The 15,030-nt window shown below is 35.0% G+C and overlaps 1 protein-coding gene across 3 annotated transcripts in view; it reads right to left on the bottom strand.

Annotated features, from left to right (window-relative positions):
- The window catches only part of LOC117113728 (TWiK family of potassium channels protein 7-like), a 37,973-nt gene that overhangs the window by 4,090 nt on the left and 18,853 nt on the right, over positions 1 to 15,030 (bottom strand). The window contains exons 2-3 of one of the 3 annotated variants that reach the window (XM_033257167.1): positions 14,230 to 14,310; positions 12,839 to 13,389 (exon numbers count right to left, since the gene is read on the bottom strand). In XM_033257167.1, the coding sequence (XP_033113058.1) occupies positions 12,839 to 13,337 (499 nt within the window). In that variant the 5' untranslated portion in view covers positions 13,338 to 13,389; positions 14,230 to 14,310. Of the gene's footprint in view, positions 1 to 3,531; positions 4,788 to 12,838; positions 13,390 to 14,229; positions 14,311 to 15,030 lie in introns of those variants that run through there. The other 2 variants (XM_033257166.1, XM_033257168.1) reach the window with 2 other exon arrangements.

Below are 15,030 nucleotides of genomic sequence, written 5' to 3'. Positions count from 1 at the left end.
ATTAAGGACGTTTTCTTAGTACACTAAATTAATCCAATGTAATTCCAAATTTCATCAATAAATAATTTTGCTTATTCATACAGCGTTATATTGTTGGCTTCTGTTCACTCTTGGTTCATGTTGTTTATTCACTTTCACTGCCTCCATATACCTCTAGCCTACCTCACTTAGCTTATTGTTTCTAACCGTTCATGCCTGACCTTCCTCTATACTATCTGGCTTGTTCTACCCTCACTCATTCACCTCACCACTGAGGAAGGACTCTGTATGAACCTGTAACCTACCGCTATAAAGGCGAGTATCACGCCATTAGACATGGGAGACCTGTGATGTTAAACAGTGGTATATCATGAGTTATATAAACATTAAAAATATATTTTCAGTAAAAAGTGTATTGTTTCCATCAGTTTAACAGTGTTATTAACGAATTTCCCGAATCACCGGGGAGCGAACGAAAAAAAAAACAAAAACAAAAACAATTAAAAAAACAAAATAAAACAAAAAATAAAAAAAACTGTGATATTAGAATTTCTTCATCGTCAGTGTTAGCGTGTGTCTACTGCTGAGTAGATTCATTTAATTACCGGTGCAAAAATCTATCAGGATACAAATACAATCAACTGCATTACGCGGAGGGGAAATAGATATTCGAAAATGAATACTTAACAATAGACACGATAAGTAGAACATCAATGCAGCATTCTAAGGTATTTTAAAAGAGCTATAATGGCGAAAGGTCAAGAGGAGAAAATTTATCAGCATATATGTATTTCCACTGCTACTTAATAATTGTTTTTCACAAAAGAAACTGTTCGTCTAGTGTTAGTATAAGCGTACCCATTGTTTTAATAATAATATTAATAGAATTATATAACGTATCATGCTAAGGCCTCTATGACTTTCACATTTTCATTTTCTCTGGTGATTGCTGAATGGCCGAGCCCTAGTCTACATATAAGTGCCCTGAGCATGTTTCATTCGATGAATATGTGCGCTATATAAAACTACACTATTATTATTATTATTATTATTATTATTATTATTATTATTATTGTTATTGTTATTGTTACTATTATTATTATTATAATTAATATAATTATTATTATTATAATTATTATTATTATAATTATTATAATTATTATTATTATTATTATTATTATTATTATTATTATTACTATTATTATTATTATTATTATTATTATTATTATTATTATTATTATTATTATTATTATTATTATTATTATTATTTAGTAGGAACAAAAAATCAGCTCTCCGGGGAAGACTGCAGGGTTGTCGTTGAGAGAGGCAGACACAATCATTTAAATGTAAAATTAATTATTGAGAATCGGCATATGCCGGTACCGTGGATCGGTTCCTCTACACGACAGACACACAACACAACACTAATCAGCGCATTTTGGCATTCTAACCAATAGATTAGGCACATGTGCTGAAGGACACAAGTGAAATGCACAGCGAGGGATTGAAACCCAGATATCGGGGTTGGGAAACCAAACCCTATACATTAAAAAAAATATTAATTCAAATAATAAGATCACTTAGTAATAAATTAACTATGCCTACCAAATTAATAATCTACAGCAATTACTAAAACTGTAGTAGTTCACTGTTCTATAAAGATTTTCGCTAACAATTTCAACCTTATACCTTTATGTCTTAAAATTATTTATGATGACCCTCAAATGTACAACTGGATCGTCACCGAACATAATTTCTTCCTTGTAACCCTTGTACACTATACTGAATGTCTATAATGCATACACATAAAATACACTAGGCCTACAGAAGTATATGGCTATGCATAAAATCATGTCAAGAAAGAAAAAGAAAATATAAACTTAAAATTATTACCAGCGTCATTTAAAAAGTTTGTTTGTTGCCCTATGCATCTTTTACATATTTGTTAATACATTTATTCAAAATTATACCAAGGGTGGAAATTGTCACAATTAGTCACAAGGAATTCATCAAAAGACAACTTAAGTACAGTAAAAAGCAATCAGTAAAATAATGTATTTATTATAAGATAATCAAAATATTTCAAACAAAATTTTTACCAATTGGGGATAAAATCGCAACAATCAAATACAATGAACAAGTTAGATTTAGCTAAGTGTAGCTAAGTTTATTCTGAATATGAAGTTAAATTGCATCCAGTCGAATTTCCGACAACTAAACTGGCAACTAATTAATTAATCAGAACATGTACATTAATTTATTTGTATGAACGAAATTGTAGGCCTATCTTATATCGTACTTTAAAATTGAAAAAAAATCAGAGAAATGTTGTTATAATAGTAAAATTAAGACTTGGCCTAATGAGTACATTTTTTTACATGTTACTGTTCATGAAGATTTATCGACTTTTAAGAATCCTTTTAATTTCACGTCTTGTACATTGCCGGTGTTACTATACATATTTGTTTTAAATAGACCTATTTCTTTTTATGAACGCATAATTAGCTCAGTTGGCTAATCTTGTGGTAGACACTCTATGTGCATTGGACCATGGAGATCTCTAGGTCCCCGGTTTAATTCACATCGCTGCCTCTCCTTGTGTTTCAGCTGGGCTGAAATACAAGTTACAATAGCGCACCGTCTTTCGGATGAGACGTTTAAGCCCTTGGTCCCGTGTGCATTTATGGCCCATGTGTACGTACGTTAAAGAACGCAGTACATTCTTCGGGATTGAGCGGATTGCCTCCCAGTGTACTGCCCAATCACCACCAGAAGGACCCCATTGGAAATAAGGCTATCCTTGGTGTTTACAATCCAATCCAATCCACCGTCACTATCCTAAGCATGGCGTATGCCGCCGATGGAAAGGCGTAGTTTTTTCAATAAAGTATTATTACTACATAATGTTGAAAATACAAAATTTTAAATAATTTTTAAATGTTGAAGTTGTTCTCAGGTGGGATTCGAACCAACGATCTTCAGATCACTATAGCCTGCCATCATAGCTCTAGACCACCGAGCTTGCGCCTGATGGCCAGGGTTAAATTTGAGACCAAATAACTGGATTTACTAGTGTTTTCACACGTATTGAGTATTCAGTACATTTCCACGTTAGGTAGGGCAAAATTAACCTATACTTGATTCTCCTGACGCAAATCCAGTTATTGTCTATTCCATCACGACAATAACAATTACTATCAGCATTGCAGTACCCAATGCTTACTTGGACCCGAATTCAACCATGGCCATCAGGCGCAAACTCGGTGGTCTAGAGGTATGATGTCAGGCTAGTGATCTGGAGATCGTGGGTTCGAGTCCTACCCGAGGACAACCTGCGACTTTTTTTCGCAATTGTTTTCACACGTACTGAGTATTCAGTACATTTCCACGTCAGGTATGGCAAAATTAACCTATACAATCTTCTTAATAATATATTGATATATAATAATACTGTCCTATTGTATGTTTGTATTTTATGCAGGCGAAATACTGTATATTGTCCTGTGGCTACTTACCAAACCTCAGTGTTTAAAAAGGAGTCAGATTATTTACCTATTGTTGTCATGACAACAACTGAGAAAAAGAGGGATCCTGTAAATGTCCATTCTGGTTCAAATTGGGCTTCAGGTAGAAGTGTACATCCTGATATTTCTTCAATGTCTTTTTCATATGAATCCAGCATTTCTGTCAATGCATCGCGCGAAGTAATAGTTGCTGGATCCGTTAGGATATTGATAAGATCATCCCTACGAATCTTCTTCATGTCAACAAACGTTTCATGTGCTTCTTTTTCAACAGGACCTTCGATAGATTTAAACACAGCAGCACCCATTACAGCGTATAGACAAGTCACCACAAATAATCCTGTGTTCACTATAGCATATTTGATAGCACTGCGACAAAGTGGATGTTTAAGAACACTATAATCCTCCTCGTGTTCTGAGGCCATAGTCGATAAATAGTTAAACCTGTTTATGTCTTGGTTTGCAAATTGTCCATCTAATCGGTCACGCGCAATTACAAGTCCACATAAACACTCACTGATTTGTTTGTTTTCACAGAGTTGTCCTTCGTCATTCGAGTTCGGAAGTTTAAGTACAGAAATTGTACTGTCGGTCCAATTTTAATTGGTACATGAGTAAGTTGAAATGCGGATACACCTTTTTTGAATACATTTGGGAGCGCGATTCAAGATCTAGCCCGTGGGAAAAGTAGAGGCATATGACTCGCCAGACAGAGATGGTGCTCAGTAGAGGATGAACGATTGAATTAAATGTTGCTTACTGAATATGATGCTAAAAGAAAACATACGGCGATCATTTCCTATACAGTAGCAATTGCTGTTGTAGTGCTACTACTGATCTTCTTCTGATGTTGGTAAATCATCATGGATACCAAAATTGAATACCAATGCTCTATGTAAGCCTAAATAATATCACCATTACTCACATCAGCGCGTGTATATAAATCTTTAGGTTAGATTAATGACAACGAAGTATTTATTTTCTCTCCGTCATCGAAATACGCGCAGCAGCTGGCATTTATAGCCAGCCATATTCGTCAGGCATCCTAAGGGAGTGTGCCAGACAGGCGTTGTTGACATTCGGCGCGTGTAGCGGTCAAACTGTTCTGTAGATAGTCTTACATATCGATATCATTGTGTTTTACAAATGAGGTTTACAACACGTCGTTATCTTTTTACATACTCCAGTAATGAGATTGCAAAGCATCTTTGTGTGCCTGTATGTAATATTGGGTAGTTAGACCTAAGATTAATAGGGCCCTATTTCTATACAGTTTATTAATAAAAAAGAGGAAAAAGTGAACTTTTGTGACGACCACTTTCAGAGCCGAGCTTTATTAGAGGGATAATTTAATCCACGTGTGTTTCTTGTATAACTCAATGTGCCCGACTGGGGTCCGGTGTCCCATGACGAGAGGTAGTCTTATGCGGGGCCAGGGCAACACAGAACCCTTCAAAGAAGTTCAATGGGCGGCATATAGTCCCTGGAAGCATCGATAATTTAGGGATTTGAAAGGCTTATTTAATCGATTTTAGGTAGTCGCATTCTGTAAAAATTATATAGATTCTTTCCCTCCTCAACGAATTTTGCTTCCCCACCCTCCATGCAGAAAACGTTTGTATGTTTGTGCTGATATCAGTACCTGTGATTACGGGTGGTTGTTTGGGTGACACACTCACTACACAGTAGCTGTAACCTAATTTAGTGAGTCCTGACATAGCGAAATGATTAGTAGGCCTATGGCTATTTAAAATCCTACTGAATGATATCCGTCTATCGTTAACGACACAATAATATACTGGGAAAGAGGTGAGTTGTATGAACGTGGCCCACTAATTCACTTAACATAAATAATTTTAGGTAACATTTTTGAGAGTTAAATTGTGATGTAATCCATGCAGAATAAAAAGAAAATCATAAAAAATAGAGAATTTAGCACAGGGCTATTTATAAGCACGGGGATAATAAATCAGCCTTGATCTTTACGTCTATTTTTGTCCACCCACCCTGCCCCCCTGCTCCCCCACTCCTGATTTACATTCATAATCAACAATAAATTCAGTCTTTAGGCAATATCGGCGATGACCTAGTAGCTAACAGCGGGACAACAGCACGTTGGCCAATCAATTTCCATTCGGTATGCCTAGCATCCAAAGAATGAACGCTATTCTCAATTCCTTTTGTAGAGTTACTAATTAAATGATCTACTTATTAATTACTTTGTATGGTCACCATTTCTCAAACATAGTTAAAATAGTCTTTATCACCAAAACTTATACAATTAGCTCTATTTACAGTATATGATTGTCATAATCATTGTCAATACCATATACAGAATATATTTCCTGTCTCTTATACACATCTAGATGTGTATAAGAGACAGATATATACTTGATAGTGATTTGGTTCACTTTTAGGAATCCTGTCTCGGTCTGTTTTAGATATTTTATACTTTTACTATGTTGTATTGTAACCGGTTGTTGTTTTTATGTATTTTAGTGAGGCAACATAAATGAAATTAAATGTATATTAATTACGATTATAATAGAGACACAATCTTCTTGCGGTAGGCCTAATGTTATAACTATACAGTTATTGTTTAATTTTCCACTAATCAGCAGCAAGTATCACTATCCAAACATATAAATATTTCCCTGTTTGGATTCTCTGCAGATATTATTCTCCTGAAGGCGATTAAAGCAACTCAATCGAAACGTCGAGACATTCTCAGCAAATAACTATCTACGTGGTGTACCGCAGCGATAATATAATATAAATATAATATATAAATATATACGAGTATCTGTGAAACAAGGGAAAATGTATCTATTAACACTACGGTACTTCTTTTAAGGAGACAGTGATGACACTTTTTGAGTTTGCCAAATGGTCAAATCACATAATTTTTATTTTCGACCCCTATTATTATTTATTATTATTATTAATTAGGACACCTCATTTGTTTCATTGTATCACAGTAACTACAGTAGTCAAAAAATAAGAATAATTCAATCAATTTACGTTTTTACACCTTTTAAGCAATACACCTAACATAAACCCAGAATGTTCTCCCTTGAATCCATACAATGAATATGGTCTACTGTTGTTACTTCGTATAACCCAATCTTGTTAATTCCTACCCTTAACCGTGATTTTGATTTATTTTTCTTTTTTGTGTGTTATTTTCATAAAAGATTCAAATCCATACAATAACTTCCAATGATTTCTAAGGGCACATGGAAAAAATTATTAGATTATTACTCTAATTTTTTTAAACATTGATGAGGATGGGGGGGGGGGGTGTGGTTATATCCGTGGATTATCGTGTGCATGAACAGAACGAACATGACGTCGTTTTTCGAAGTGGCAGATTCATTCAAACAACTTGATTTGGCAGCGTTTACTTTTCTTTTCAACTACAATCATATCTGGTCTTCTTGCCTCTATTATATGATCAGTCTGTATCGTAAAGTCGCATAATACTTTACATTCATCATTCTTTAGCACAGGCTCGGGTACATGTTCGTACCATTTTTGATTGGCAACAAAGCCTTTCTCTCTACAAACTCCCCAATGAATTTTCTTTCCAACCCAGTCATGCCTTCTTTTATATTCTTTTTGTGCCAATTTTGGGCATTTGCTCACAATATGGTTGATACTTTCATCCACCTGCCTACACATTCGATATTTACTTTCTTCTTGGAGTTTGTATACTCTAGCTTTCATAAGGTTTTTTGCAAGTGCTTGTTCCTGTGCTGCCTAAAGGCTCTCAGTCTTCCTTTTTATGTTTCCTTTCTTTAACCATAACCAGGAATCATTCCCTCTCACCTCTTCCGTCTATCGCATAAATTGCCCCCGCATAACCTTTTCTCTCCATTTCTTCCAATTTCCTTTCTTTTCTTATAGTCATTCTCTGTTTCAGTGTTGCTAGATCTGGTGCAGATTTTTCAGGTAGAATTTATCAGTCTTTCATCACAAATACTGATGTATCTTTCCAACCCCAAGATAGCAAGTTCTACACAGTCTTCAACAATGATTAATCCTCTCAGGAACGTATACAGGGGTGGGGGGGGGGGGAGGGCACAGCCGTGGGAGCCGCCCCCCCCCCCCCACCTTTTTGTACACAGTGTTAAAATTTTAAAGCTTCTTCTTGCTATAGTCAATACAATTTTCTTCCAGGGATCACTCAAAATGAATACTTCTAATCTATGTAAATATGCATCAGCACACGTTATACATAGATAGACATACTATAATAACAGGCCTAAGCGTGATTTTTAAAAATCTTCAATCCATAAATCCCAGGCCGAGATTTTCAGATACAGAAATGTGATATTGTACTGTATTTCAGTTTGGTTTTTATTTTTTTGCAAGCTCTATAAAGTTTTGTTTTAATGCTACAGTACTACTAGTAGTAATAATAATAATAATAATAATTATGATGATGACGATGATGATGATGATAGTGATAATAGTTAATAAAAATAATAATATTAAAAAGTGAAGAAAATTGTGCTAAAGGCGAAAAAGTAGGCTGTGATTTGTTGATCACAATTATTACAGTATAGTTTAAGCTTAGTAATAGTTAGGCCTAAGTTATCTTGGAGATTAAGTAGATCCCTGATAAAAGATCATAAGAAATTTGTTGATGATGAATTTTACTATATGTAAGTGTCATTTCTGGCCATCTAGAGGTACTATTTCCTCAAATTTTCTCACCTCAGCCCCAACTATGGTGGTAAATACTCAATAACAATGTTTTTAAGTTTTAGTTTTTATGGTACATCATAAATATTAATAAGATCTCTGGTTGTAGAAAATCACTGATAAAAGATCATGAGAAATTTGTTGGCACTTCATTTTGAGTATATATAATGGTGATGTGATTATGATGAATTTTACTAAAAATGTCATGTTCTGGTCATCTAGAGGTACTATTCCCTCAAATGTTCGCAACTCAGCCCCAACAATTGTGTGTTTGATGTGGGTGTCGACTCACGAAATATCCCCAAACCCCACCTCTACCTTTCAAAACAGATTGCGGCCTTCCTGGGTATGGTATTAAACTCCATCGAAGTATTGTTTAATGGGTTGCATGGCGAAGTAATATTATATATGTTGAAACTTGCGGTACACCACGTAAGTAGTTCTGAAAAGAACTGTGTAGTTGAGAAAGTCTCGACGTTGCTTCATAGTTGCTTCGTAGTTGCTTCAATCGTCTTTAGGAGAATAATATCTACAGAAACTCCAAACAGAGAAATACTTATATGTTTGGGTATAGAGGCTTGATGGTAATTGGATGGATAAATCCCTGATAAAACTCCATCGAGTCGACACCTGACTCAGAGTATGCCTTAGTGACTGCTGATGAGGCGAGAATGGATACATTTGTTTTTAGGATGTGATCTGGTATTACATGCCCATTTTTCGTGATTATGACTATTTTGGATAAAGAATGTTTTGAGCAGTGGTGTATCCCGTGGCCCCTCTCCCTTATTTTTTATAATGGAAAAAAAATTAGAGGCCCCTATCCAAATTTATGTCTGAGAGTTTAATTTCCGGCAAACTAGAGGTGCCCTAATCATAAATGTTCTTACCTCAGTCCCAACCATGGTGGGGCTGAGGTCGGGTGGTTCCTCAATCTGTATAAGTCCCTCCCTGGGTCACCTCTCTATTGCTGGATCCACCACTGTTGAGTTTTTTTTAAAATATAATTATTGTTAGGCTTACTAACATTATTTATGATGATATTTCACTTTATCATCTCAAAACAGCCCTAAAAACCTTCAGAGCGTGTTACTTTCCAAGGGGCTTCGCAGGACCCCCCCCCCCCCTACACACAGGGTCCTACGTACCTCGCATAACGGCTCTCCCCTTTCAAAATCCTGGCTACGTCACTAAATCCTCTTTCACCTTCCACTCTCGATATGTAAATACGATCCACGTTACTCTTTGGATGGAGGCCATTATGTAGTTTCCTAGTCTTTCTATCTAAATCTTGTATTTCAGCCTTTCTCCATTCTAGGAATGCAGCAGAGTATCTCAACAGATATATAACCCAATTATTAATCGCTTTGATGGTGTTGTTTCCGCTTAGTTTCGTTTCAAGAATCTTACGTACCTTCCTATTGTATTCTTTAGTTACTATTTCTTTCATCTCTTTGTACTTAATGCTATTTGCTTCTAATATGCCCAATATACTTAATGCTATTTGCTTCTAATATGCCCAAATATGTGTAGGTATCCCCGTCTTTCAATCCTTTAATGGTTTTGTCGTCCGGTAATTGTATACCCTCTGATTTTTCTGATTTACCTCTCTTTATTACTAATACAGCACATTTTTCTATATCAAATACCATTCCTATATCTTGAATAATCACCCGCATTGTTTGGATCAATGAATCTAAACTTTTTTCGTTTTTAGCGAGAAGCTTTAAGTCATCCATAAACAGGAGGTGGTTAATTCTTTTCCCATCATTAGAAAATCTGAAAGCTGGTTCAGATTTTCTTAAAATGTGTGTCAACGGTATTAATTTAATCACAAATAATGGTGATAACGAGTCCCCTTGGAAGATTCCTCTTCTGATTAATACCTCCCCAAGTACTGCAGATCCACATGTAAGCTCAAATCTCCAGTTCTTCTCTTCATACTTTCCTCTAACAATTTCCGATTTTTTTCATTTATTCCAAACTTTTTAAGGCGTTCTAAAATCCATGAATGTGGGACCATATCGAATGTTTTTTTTATAATCAATCCAGGCTGTTGCGAGATTTTTCTTCCTAGCTTTCACTTCCTTTATTATTATTATTATTATTATTATTATTATTATTATTATTATTATTATTATTATTATTATTATTATTATTGTTATTATTATTATTATTATTATTATTATTATTATTATTATTATTATTATTATTATTATTATTATTATTATTTAATATCTTATATTACCCTATTCATTTGTATTTAATTTTTAAAAATATATTTTATTATTTTTATTATTCTGCTGGCTGGGTTGGACGAGTTATAGATATATTTCATCATAGCCGATTTTTATGCTTCAGCTTTAGACTGGCTAGCCTCCCCCCCCACCCCAACTAGCTAGGCCTATTGTTCTCCAGTTTCTGTGTGGCTGATTTTTTCGGATTGTTAATAATAGATGTATACGACGAAGAGCATATGTACGCTATCTTTTTTCGGAGTACAGCACCGTACCATTCGATAATGCGACTTAGCCTAGGCTTGCCCCTACTATACTTGGCTATTAGTAGCTACCATGAGAGGCCTATCATAGGTTGTGTCGTCAGTTTATGTGGTTATTTTTATCGGATTGTCAATGCATACGCAGGCTTTGTTTGTGATAATTTAATTGAAATTCTCCCTGACGATTATATGATGAATTGTAGGCCTTTGCCAAGGCTTTTCGACCAGAATTCTCATTATTTTAAATTTTTATAGCCATGCATGATCGCGTTAGCTTGAGTTGCGCATGCTTAATTGTTGCATAAAAAAGTTCGACTTTTCCCACTTCTATTTCATACCCTCTCGCAGACACTGCTTGCTTCCTGAGACTCTTTTTGGTAACTGCGCATGCTCGACATGGCTCGTAAACGTCACTTACTCAGTGCACATGCTTACTTGCTGTCTAGCATTTCTAAGCGCATGCTCACTGTGTTTTTATACGTAGGCTATTTCATACGGACGTATTTTGGTAACCGCGCTACCGCTACCTACAGTTCTTAATTACTGTTTCCTCTTGATCATAGCAGCCTAAAGGTGCGGCACGAAAAGATATTATATATACATAAAAATACATTGCAAAAATAATGCTGGCAGAACACATAATCCATTATATAAAAACATTAAAAATACTATTATGAATACATATAATAAATACATAATAATTTCAAAGTCTCAGCTGCTTCTAATCATTTACTTTGCTGTAGTGGAGCAGCTTGAGTAGTTATATAATCCTAAGACAAGAGTCCAACTCCTGGTAGGTTCAACCAATCCAGACAGATGAAAGGTTAGGACTGAGTCGAACAATGATCGTAGTATGTCAGATGGTGCTACCTTGTACATAGTTCTTGGCTAAACAAATTATATGGAAACTCCCCCAGACTACAAAGCCATTAAATAGAAGTGGCGCGTACTTGAAATAGCTATAACCTACTAGCAACTGAAATGATATTATGAATTAAAACTACAACACTAAAGTCCATCATTTCTGTTTATCAACTAGAAAAGAGGCCACTTCACTAAGTGAAGCTCATGATGGCTTGCATTCAAAGCCCTTAGGAAGGCAAGCCTGATGACGAGCTTTCTTAAAAGAACATAAGATTGTTAAGTTGTTAAATTGTTAGGATAGCAACATTAAACGTGAACAGTCTACATTTGCAAGAAATGTACAGCATAGAAATCAACAACAGATTCAGGCCAGAAGACGAAAGTGAGGAAAACATCTGAGTGAAATATAACGAGCCTGCCAACGTAAACAACAGATAACAACAGAACTGTATGTTCTTAGGTACCGATAAGTAGAAAAGCAGCCAAAGTACTCGCTGAAGTCAAGTTAACGATCGTGTTCTTTTCGAAAAGGAAGCTGAAGGTGTGGACTTATACAAGTCTCCTTGGAACACACGTACAACTGGACCACATCCTCACCAGAAATAAACGGCTGAACAGCCTCATTTTTGTAGAAGCATATGGAAGCTTCGTAAGCATCGGATCAGATCACCGAATTTTATCGGCTAAGTTCATGATTAGCCTAAGAAAGGCGGTAGAGTTTTACATGACTGGGCAGTCTAGAAAGAAAACAAGGATTTGCAAGGAATCTACAAAATAGAAATCAACAACAGATCCTGTAAGCTAGAAGACGAAAGAGAGGAAAACATCTGAGTGAAATATAACAAGCCTGTCAACGTAAACAACGGATTAGCAGCAAAAATACTGCCCATGAAGAAGAGATCCCAGAAAGTTCCATACTTAGGGAATATAAGAGTCAGGGAAGCTAGAGAGGAAGTCAACATAGCTAACAACAAACTAATAACTATTAATATTATTAATTATTATTATTATTAGTTATTAAGCTATTCGCCTAATAACTTTATTAATATTTTTAATTGTTTTAATGTGTGTGTGTGCTATAAAGTCTAGGACTCGGCTAAAGTAAAGTATATAAGTAATGATAAAATAATATTCAGGATAATGACAATAATGACCATAATGATTACGATAATGATGAACAAAGAATGTTGATTGAAAGGATTGGAATGTCAAACATAAAACATACTGTATTTTACAAAGTACAGGTGCATAAATACAAGCTTACCTATAGTTGTTATTACCGTTGATGCAAAGAACAGGGAACCAAAGAAATTCCAACGCATCTCCCCACCACTGGTTGTCTGATATCCATTGTCATATACAGCCAATAATTCTTTTTCATAATTGTCAAGCAATTCTGTAACTGGTGTATTATTTTCACTTCCATTGATCATCTTCTCTATTGAATGCACAAGATTGTTCCTGTGTTCCATTAACTTGTAATGTCCCTTAACTTCCGATGGACTCTCCAGGGCCTGGAAAACTGCAGCACCAATGACACCATAACCAATTAGGAAGGTGAAAAGACCAGCATTAATTAAAAGGATTTGCAGCACCTTGCGACATTCCCTACTACAGTTTGGCAAATCTAAGAAGGTTGACATCCTGGAGATGCTCCTCTTGGTGCCCTGCTTGTCTCGCACTGATGGTTGCATACTTCTCTTAAATGTCACTGTCTTATGAGTATTTTTCTCTGATTCAGTCATGTTGGCTTTCGATGTCATAAACGAATTTTTCTCGTACGATAATGTATTGATGGAGAGAGGCTAAATGCATCTGTAAACAGAACATTGATTTCTTTTTTAAATCGAAATATCTACATGTTTAACAAACATATCGTCGGTAAATTTCGAAATAATAGGGGATATATAATATTTTCTGAAAGGTAGTAGCTTTTAATAACCTGATATTAAGGATATTAGATTAGTAATTTTCAAGGCTTTATAGATCAGACTAATAATTATATGTTTTTAAATTAATACTTATCTCGTACATAATTATCAAAAGATTGGACATGATTTGACATTAGTAATCCCAGCATGAATAATCGAGCATTTTGCCACTCCCCAAAAATACCGTAAAGTCTTTTTATTAAAATTCTTTAAGTGGTCTATTATGAAGAATTCTCATATACGATGGAAATCATTATACTGTTTGAACTCATGTTAATTTATCTATGTCCAAAAAATGTAACTCGAGTTATTTATGATATTATCAACCAAAACATATTCCGATATTCTATTTGACCACTATAGTAAAATTCAGGAGATTATACTAGTACAAACAACATAAACTGAATTTTATTTTTTCAAGGAGTCACATCTCTATATACCGATAATTTCCACTTCTACTCATTTTAAAACAACTCATTTTGATCTTCTTCGTGCTTTTGTTTTATAATTTGATGTAAAGCGCATAAAGGTACAGCGTAGCTCTATACAAATGAAATTATTATTACGAATGATGTTTGCCATGCTTGACGTGTTTTCGTACCGAATGCTCAGTAGGCTACGTTCTGAAATGCTTGAAGGAGAAGAAGAAAAAAATTGGAAGTGATTCGGGTGGGAATCCAACCCATGACCTCCAGATAACCAGCCTGGTGTCTTAACCACTCACCGAGCTTGCGAATCCCAAACAGCAGCATCACTGCAATGCTATTCCGATGTCGTTACGACAAACATCATTCGTTTATTACTCCTGACGCAAAAAAAAAACGACGTCGAAATAAATAATAATTATTATTATTATTACTTTCTTTACTGTATATATTGTATTTTTAAAATTTAACTGTAAATTTACGTTTTATTTTTTCTTAGGCCTATGCACTCTATGTATAGGCCTATTTTAAATATCTATCTTGTGATTATTTGATTTGTATGTATGTATTGTGTATTCCCAGCTCAGGAAATCAAATTTCATGTACTGTACGTGTTATATATAACTATAAATTGAATCTTGAATCTGTGGCTAGCTCAAAATGCAAGGAGTGAGTCACCGTAGGATTGCCCATGTATTATAACAGGCCTATGATAAAGGTATCATGATATAGGACCTGTAGTGGCATACGTAACGAAGGGGTATGGCTATTCGCCTAATAACTTTATTAATATTTTTAATTGTTTTTATGGAAGCAGAAGCAAGAAACAGCGATAACCAAGTATTTTTATTTAAATATTTTATTAGGCACATCTCAGCTGCCGCCCATATGTAAGTTTAGACTAATAATGTGTGTGCCATGACTATAGATAATACGATGCAAAGAATGTAATGCAACATATTTTGCTGCTTTTTTCTGACTATAAATTGCACTGAAAATGCAGACGCCCTCCTACCAAAATTTCTGGAAATTATTACCTAATATAATTTCTTCTCCGTTGCGCCCCTGATACATACATACATACATATATATATATATAT

The sequence above is a fragment of the Anneissia japonica genome, unplaced genomic scaffold, assembly GCF_011630105.1.
Source record: "Anneissia japonica isolate Jap-2015-1 unplaced genomic scaffold, ASM1163010v1 scaffold718_len1063573_cov188, whole genome shotgun sequence".
Lineage (NCBI taxonomy): Eukaryota > Metazoa > Echinodermata > Crinoidea > Comatulida > Comatulidae > Anneissia > Anneissia japonica.
The sequence above is the reverse complement of the archived record's forward strand: the minus strand, read 5'-3'. Positions and strand labels throughout refer to the sequence as shown.